The sequence below is a fragment of the Arachis ipaensis genome, chromosome B04, assembly GCF_000816755.2.
Source record: "Arachis ipaensis cultivar K30076 chromosome B04, Araip1.1, whole genome shotgun sequence".
NCBI lineage: Eukaryota > Viridiplantae > Streptophyta > Magnoliopsida > Fabales > Fabaceae > Arachis > Arachis ipaensis.
In genome coordinates, this window is record NC_029788.2 from 41,668,317 (window position 1) to 41,676,198 (window position 7,882).

Consider the following 7,882-nt stretch of genomic DNA (forward strand, 5'->3'; position numbering starts at 1 on the left):
GGAATTAGCAAACAACTCAATAATTTAATATTTTCCAGCAATTTCAGAGCCTAATCTAACTTATTCTAACCTATCCTAGCCACCTAAATTCACTAAAACAGAAAACTAAAATAATTAAACTCTACTAACTAATTAATTAACTTGAACTAACAGAATTTGAAATGAACATAATTCAAACAAAAAACCTTGAATGCAGAACAAGAGAAAACAAAGAAGAGGGGTGGAGATGTAGTGGCGGTAGAAGCAGAAGCGGCGGCAGGGGTGTCTACAGCAATGGCGATAGCATTCGCGACAGCGGTGGTAGCGTTCGCAACAGCGGTGGTGGAGGGGGTTGACGGAGAGGAGAGATAAGACGGTTAGAGAGAGAAAGAGAGAGAGAGGTTATAGAGAGAGAGAGAGTGAATTCGAAATGAAGGGGGAGAGGTTTCCCAGTTTTAATTTAGGGCACGGTTACCAGCGGATATTTTTTACTGTAACATGATGCACGAGCATCTTTCCTGTCTTTTCCTAGTGAATTTGCATTTGAATTGCTAAGTTTAATTAAGATTTAAGATATTTTAGCCACTATGAATACTATTTTGAGTTGTGTGCAATTCTATTTATTTCATGTAGCATTTTGGGACAGATTTGACAAAGTTTTTATGAAAAAATGGAGCTACAGCAGAATAAGGACCTGAAGCCAAACTTAAACTCTCCAAGTTTGGCGCTAGGAAGCACCATAATGCCCATTGTCTTCGGCCTCACCAGCGCCAAACTTGGACTCTCCAAGTTTGGCGCCACACTCATCACACTCAAGGGAGAGCACACGCAAGACTCCACGCCAAACTTGAGATTACTCCAGTTTGGCGTTGGCAAAGAAGTTCCAAGAAAGCACACTGCCACCTCCATGACAAACTTAAAGAACTTCAAGTTTGGCGCCACAACAAGAAAGCTTAAGGGATGCTGCGTGAGACTCCATGCCAAACTTGAACCCTTCCAAGTTTGGCGCCACAACCAACACCCCAAGAGAAAGAAACTCTACCCACTCCACGCCAAACTTGGATCCTTCCAAGTTTGGCGCCAACACATGATGCAATCCAGGTGGTCCCCATTCATCCAAAGGCTGCACGAATCAAGCAGAAATTTTGATTTAAACTTTTATTATATTTATAATTAGGAAAAGATATTATTTAGTTCTAGAAAATATATTTTTACATTAATTAGGATTAGATATAAAAGGAAAAAGAATCATCACTTCGGGATCTTCTCCTCTCTCGGCCTCATTCCGCAATTTACAATTTTTCTGAATCCTAGTTTTCTCTCTGAACCATGAGCAACTAAACCTCCACTGTTAAGGTTAGGAGCTCTGTCTATTGTTTAGATTGATACTATTATTTTTCTATTTTAATTCATGTACTGGTTTCTATTTCAAGAATTGTTTTCGTTCTTTATCTTATGAATTTGGGTGGAACGGAAGTATGACCCTTATTCTAATTGAGTTCTTGTATAACTTGAAAAAGCTCTTTACTTGAACAACAGCTTGAAAACAATTTATCCTAAACTTCTAATTATCTGGACTTAACGAGATATGTGACATATAATCCTCTTATATTTGGGTAATTAGGGTTTCTGTGGCATATAAACTAGAATTAAACTTTACCCTCTAATTGGAATTAAGTGACCAAGGAATTGGTGGTTGATAAAGGTTAGAGGAGACTAAAAAGGTCTAAGAAATTAGGGTTTAGTCACATATAGTTTGCCATGAATTGAATCTTGCATGATTCAAATAATTAGTAAGAAAAGTCCATTCGGAAAATAGATAACTCTGAAGCCTTAACTATTTCTCCATATATTATTCCCTACTTGTTTACTACTTGCTTTTCTGATTCTCTAATTTACTGTTTAATGCAATTGAACTTTCAAAACACCATTTTCTGTTTGTCTGACTAAGCCAATTACTCAATCATTGTTGCTTGATCCATCAATTCTCGTGGGATCGATCTTCATTCACCTGAGGTACTATTTGGTACAACCCGGTGCACTTGCCGGTTAGTTTGTGGACTTTAAATTCCACACCATAACGCGGTGCAGATCACCAAAATGCAGCGTTCCATTAAACGTGTCTACCGTCAGATTCTTCCGCCGGTAATTCTGACGCTGAATTCGGCACCTATTTTGTTGTGATTTCTCGCCAAAAGTTACCGGCAGTTTTACTGACAGAAGTGGCTATCCACCGGTAATTATTTGGCATGATGAATTCCACATCAAACCCGTCGCTAAATTCAACGATAAAGTCAACGCTAATGTGCACGCTAAATTCGGCGGTACTCAGTGTATTTTTTTGTAGTGGCTGGTGTTGGAATAAGGAGTATGACTACAATCCAATCAATCATGTGTCAAATAATTTGTTATTGTTATTATATTAAAATGTTAATATAATAAGGTCATTGATTAAATATAGAGATTTATCATTGTGATAGTGATCATAATATTGAGAGATAAATCTTTTATAATTTAATCTAAATTATTCTTCGTCATAGGATTATTAAAAAGGACATTAATAATCCGGAAAGATCAATATATATATAATGGTCTTCATTGGATGAAGATCAATAAATCTTATTTATTAAATTATATTTATAGATGGTGCATATAGAGATATGACTATTGAACTGACTCACTTTGAGAATTCCTAATGGTTATAATTACCATATATTTGTCAATAGGATATTCTCAAGATGAACATAGTAATAGAGTTTCCTTTGACCTGCGACTGTCATAGTAATTAGAAATGTATTTATTATACTTTGATTCCGAACACCTAATACCCTAGGGTGCTAATTGAATGGATATTGGGTATAATTTAAATACTTGTAGAATTAATGATTAGTCAATAAGGAATCCGTCAACTCTCGATAAAGAGTTTGAGCTCTATGATTATAATGACTGAGATGAATAAAACCTTGGTCAAGGAAATTGAATGAATGAAGAAATGAGTTTCTTAAGTTATTCACAGTTCATTATAATAATGGTAACAAGTTAGAGTTTGACAATTAAACCATACTCTAAGGGTTAACCAAGAGTTGGAAAAATGGAAGGAATTATACTTTGTTCTTCTAAGGTTCTTAGTAAAAATATATTACTTCATACTATCGGGTCGTTGAGGAGTATTGCTAGACGCCAACCTTGATTAGTAAATTTAGTATGACTAATTTACTACCCGCTTAGTATTGAACCTATGGGGTCACACATTAACGAGTGTTCTAACCTTTGCTGTAGAATTATTTCATTATTATTTTGATTTGATCAAATAAATAATTATATTAATTCAAATGGAATATTATTATATTCTTTGCAAGCACCAAGAATATAATAATAATATGATAATTGAGAAAATTAAATGAGATTTGAGAATAATTAGTTATTCTATTTCTAAATTTGAATGAAATCCTAACCGATTCTATTTCAAATCGAGTTATGATATAATTCATGAATTTGAAAGATTTAAGTTTAAAATAAAAAGATATGTTTTAAATTTGAATTGAGATTCAAATTTTAAATCAGTAACAAATCTCATACTGTATATATATATATATGTGTGTGTGTGTGTGTGTGTGTGTGTGTGTGTGTGTGTGTGTGTGCGCGCCAAGAGTAGAGGAAAGTGACGAAGGTAAGAATAAAACATAAGAGTTTTATTCCTTTACCTCTACACACATAAACGTATGTGAGCTTAATTCTTGGAGAAGAATTTTAGGGCAATTTACATAAATAAAATGATTGAAGGAAATCTTTACGCAAATACAACATTGGCAAACTCCAGACGCAAATGCAACAAACACAATTGTATGTAATTCGCGACACCCTCTAGTGGAATCCAAATGCACGTAATCCGCTGCACCCTGTCATGGATTACGTTGAGAACTAAGTACTTATAAACCATATGATCATATGGTGCTGAAGCCTATTCCGCTAGAGGGTGTAGCGGATTATGAACAGAGTGGAAGCTTGGAAGATGCCTATATATACCCAGCAAGTTGTGTAGAGTGTCAGTTTCATTCATTCATAACTTGAGAAATGGAGAGTGATGAGAGCTTTTTGGTGTTAGTGCACTCTTCTGGAAAAATAAAAAAGAGTAAGAGGCACAGTGTGAAGGTTACAGATAGAGAACCGCTGAGTATTTTCATCAGGTCGTCTGATACACTGTTGGATCTGAAGAGCAGTATATTGCAGAAGTTGGGCACGGGTGGCACAAAGTGGGTGAAGAAGCTGTTCTACAAGATTTCTATTGCGGTTGTGTCAACCGGCGTGCAATATGAAACATTCGTGTTACGATCAGATGAAGATATGCAGGTGTTGTTTCATTGTCATCGAAGTTTCCCGGAAGTGAGGATACACGAGTTGTTTGAGAAGTTGGAACATGGGATCGATAGTTCTGAGGCATCCGTGCCAAACCCTCACTCCACCACGATGGGCGTGCCTCCACCTCTATGCCCGTTGTTGCACCTGAGTGTTTGTTAGAGTATCGGCCAGCTAGTTCAGTTGGGGTATTCACCTCAACTCATCCATCTCCAGATGTAAGACGTGAGGGGAAACCGGATCGGGTTGAAAATGTGATGCTAGAGGATGATTCCGACGAAGAGCCTGCTGACATTGGAGGGGACAGTGATGATGAAATTCCGACAAACCCAGCAACATGTCAACCACCGCCAAGTGCCAGTACACATGAGCAACCTGCACATTATTCTACCCTGGACCTGGAAGCCATCGGCCAACCAACGGAGTCAGCACCAACCTTTGGGGGTCAAGGGTTGCACGAGGGAAATTCTATAGCTGAATTTCAAGTTGGCCAATCTTTCCACAGTAAGGAGGAAGTTGTGCTTATTGTAAAGGATTACAGCATTCGGCACGGTGTTGAGTACAGAGTGATGGAGTCGGATCATCTTAAGTACCATGGGAGGTGCAAGGAGTTCGAGAAGGGTTACACGTGGATGATTCGCATCAGCCTTCGAGCGCGGAAGGGAACCTGAGAGGTTCGACGGTACAACAGACCACACATATGCTTGGCTACATCGATATCAAGCGACCACCGACAATTGATTACTACGTGATCTGTGCGAAGATCTTTCCTCTGGTTCGAGCCAATGCGGTGGTATCGATAAAGGTGTTGCAAGAAGCTACCGAAGGAACGTACGGTTTCAAGCCAACTTATAGGAAGACGTGGTTGGAAAAACAGAAGGCGGTAGCACAGATATACGGAGACTGGGAAGAGTCATATGCCGAGCTACCTCGTTGGATACTTGGTGTGTAGTCTACCATGGAGGGGACGGTAGCCTTGTTGAAGACGTCTCCGGTTCGAGTCGGCGATGACGTGGATGACTCAACTGTGTACTTTCATCATCTTTTCTGGACGTTTCCTCCTTGTATTGAAGCTTTCCGACATTGCAAGCCATTGGTCAGCATAGACGGTACTCATCTGTATGGCAAGTATGGAGGGACTTTGTTCCTGGACATCGCTCAAAATGGGAATTCCAACATCTTGCCTATTTCTTTCAGTCTCGTACTTTTAGCCTCGTGGAAGGGGAAAATGCCGAGTCGTGGTCTTTCTTCCTGACCAACCTGCGCCAACATGTGACTCCGCAACAGGGGATACTGGTCATCTCAGATAGGCACAATGGCATCAAGACTGCACTAGAGAACCCTAACAGTGGGTGGTTACCCCCTCATGCGTACCGAGCATTTTGTATTTGGCATGTTGCAGCTAACTTCGTACTCAGTTTCAAGGGCACGGATGCAAAGCGCTCGCTTGTGAACGCTGCTTATGCGAAGACTGAGGCAGATTTTCACTATTGGTTTGATATAATGCGGACTAAGAATCCGGCAATGTGTGATTGGGCAAACAGAATAGAATACAATAAGTGGACTCAGCACCAGGATGGTGGTAGACGATTCGGTCACATGACGACCAATATATCTGAGTGTGTTAATTCTGTTCTGAAGGGTACACGAAATCTTCTGGTTACCGCCCTTGTGAAGTCCACATATGGTCGGCTAGCGGAGTTGTTTGTGATTCGTGGTCAGACGGCAGAGGCTCAGTTGGCCATCGATGCCAAGTTTTGCCAGTCTTTTATGAAGGCGATGGAGCGTAACTTGAGAGACTCTAGGTGCTTCACTGTCACCCTGTTCGATAGCCACCAGTCTGAGTACACCGTTGCCGAGACGACACCGACCGGGAGCTTTTCACTTGGGACGTACCGAGTTTCCCTTCAGGATCGTACATGCGACTGTGGATACTTTCAGGCTCTCCATTATCCATGTTGCCATGCGATTGCATGTTGTGCCCAGTCACGGCTTGATTGGTCTATCTATGTCGACGAAGTCTACACCATGCAAAAGGTGTTCAGGGTGTACCAGATGAGTTTTGTGCCGCCAATACCAGAGGGACTTTGGCCACCTTATGACGGTCCGATCGTTATTCCGGATCCTAGCTTGAGGCGTTGTTGTGATGAGCGACTGAGGTCTACTAGAATCCGGAACAACATGGATGAGGCCGACCCTAACCAACCGAAGTGATGCGGGCTCTGCAGACAGCCTGGGCACACGTGTAGATCTTGTCCCCAGAGAGGCTCCACCGTTGCTGGTAGTTCGTAGGACTTCTAGTTTTTTGAATTTTATTTTCTCTTGTTGCAATTTACGTTTTCGGGTGTTAGTGTTAGTGCTTTTGGTGTGTTAGTGTTAGTGTTAGTTCCTACCTATTTGTATTACTTATGACATTTTTATTTCCTTTAACTCTTAATCGTTGTATGACTATTATATTTGTATGATTTATCTAGTAATTTAATCTGTGTTAGTGTTAATGCCTGGCGGCTATTATATTTCTACAGCTTACTGCTTATGAAGAGTGTATTTGTATAAATTCATACATTTTGCATCACGAGTAATTGGTATCCATGAATATGTTCCCAAGCTTCCACTCTCTTCATAATCCGCTACACCCTCTAGCGGAATAGGCTTCAGCACCATATGATCGTAAACTGCTACAGGGTGTAGCGGTTTATGAGTACTTAGTTCTCAACGTAATCCACGACAGGGTGTAGCGGATTACGTGCATTTGGATTCCACTAGAGGGTGTTGCGGATTACATACAATTGCGTTTGTTGCATTTGCGTCTGGAGTTTGCCAATGTTGTATTTGCGTAAAGGTTTTCTTCAATCATTTTATTTATGTAAATTGCCCAGAATTTTATGGCGTGCAAAAAGTTGCATGAAATTTCTCAATTTTAGATGTAGATACGCATAGCACCTTCGTACCATCGAAAGAGAAAGTGATTTTTACTAGCGTACACAGGTATTTAGATCTGATCTAAAATATATATTGTTTATTAGAATAAAGTTTAAGTATAAAATAAATCTTTAGAATTACTTTATTTTTCTTCCACCGTGTGTTATGAACACATGGTAATCCTTCGGCTGGTCTAATTGAAAAACTAATAAATTAGTGGTTCAATGGGTTCAATTCGACAACGTGAGAACCAAAAATTATAATAATTCAATCAACAGTGTCAAATCCATTGAAAATTGGGTGTTTCTCATGAGCCGGTACTGACTTGGACGCGTATACACTTACACTGTGTGAAATTATGCTGCACCCGTTGTGAGAGTGCATGTCGTATTATTAATAGTATACCATTAATTAATATATCCAATTGAAATAATTTTATAAAGAAGATTGAATGATAATTATACAAAATAAAAAAGAAGATCTTCTCTAAATAAAAAATAAATTATAATATATAACAAAAGAAATAGTTGTATTTTACTATATTTCATAATTATATGAATATAATATTATGTTATTATAATAACTTATAATTAATTTAATGTATATTTAATATTAAATTTGGTAC

The 7,882-nt window shown here is 38.9% G+C and overlaps 2 protein-coding genes across 2 annotated transcripts; both read left to right on the forward strand.

Annotated features, from left to right (window-relative positions):
- Window positions 4,054-5,006, forward strand: LOC107636393. Its single transcript, XM_016339909.1, has 2 exons — window positions 4,054-4,408; window positions 4,498-5,006. Exons 1-2 carry the CDS (start codon window positions 4,054-4,056, stop codon window positions 5,004-5,006), a joined length of 864 nt encoding a protein of 287 aa, XP_016195395.1.
- Window positions 5,294-6,549, forward strand: LOC107636392. Its single transcript, XM_016339908.1, has 2 exons — window positions 5,294-5,463; window positions 5,547-6,549. The coding sequence occupies exons 1-2, from the start codon at window positions 5,294-5,296 to the stop codon at window positions 6,547-6,549; spliced, it is 1,173 nt and encodes a 390-aa protein (XP_016195394.1).

Bases quoted from the DNA above. Each gene is read 5' to 3' on its own strand.
- LOC107636393 (XM_016339909.1), top strand. From the start codon at position 4,054: ATGGAGAGTGATGAGAGCTTTTTGGTGTTAGTGCACTCTTCTGGAAAA. The intron at 4,409-4,497 runs GTTCTGAGGCAT...AGTGTTTGTTAG, and splicing joins GTTGGAACATGGGATCGATA to AGTATCGGCCAGCTAGTTCA.
- LOC107636392 (XM_016339908.1), top strand. From the start codon at position 5,294: ATGGAGGGGACGGTAGCCTTGTTGAAGACGTCTCCGGTTCGAGTCGGC. The intron at 5,464-5,546 runs GTATGGAGGGAC...TCGTACTTTTAG, and splicing joins GGTACTCATCTGTATGGCAA to CCTCGTGGAAGGGGAAAATG.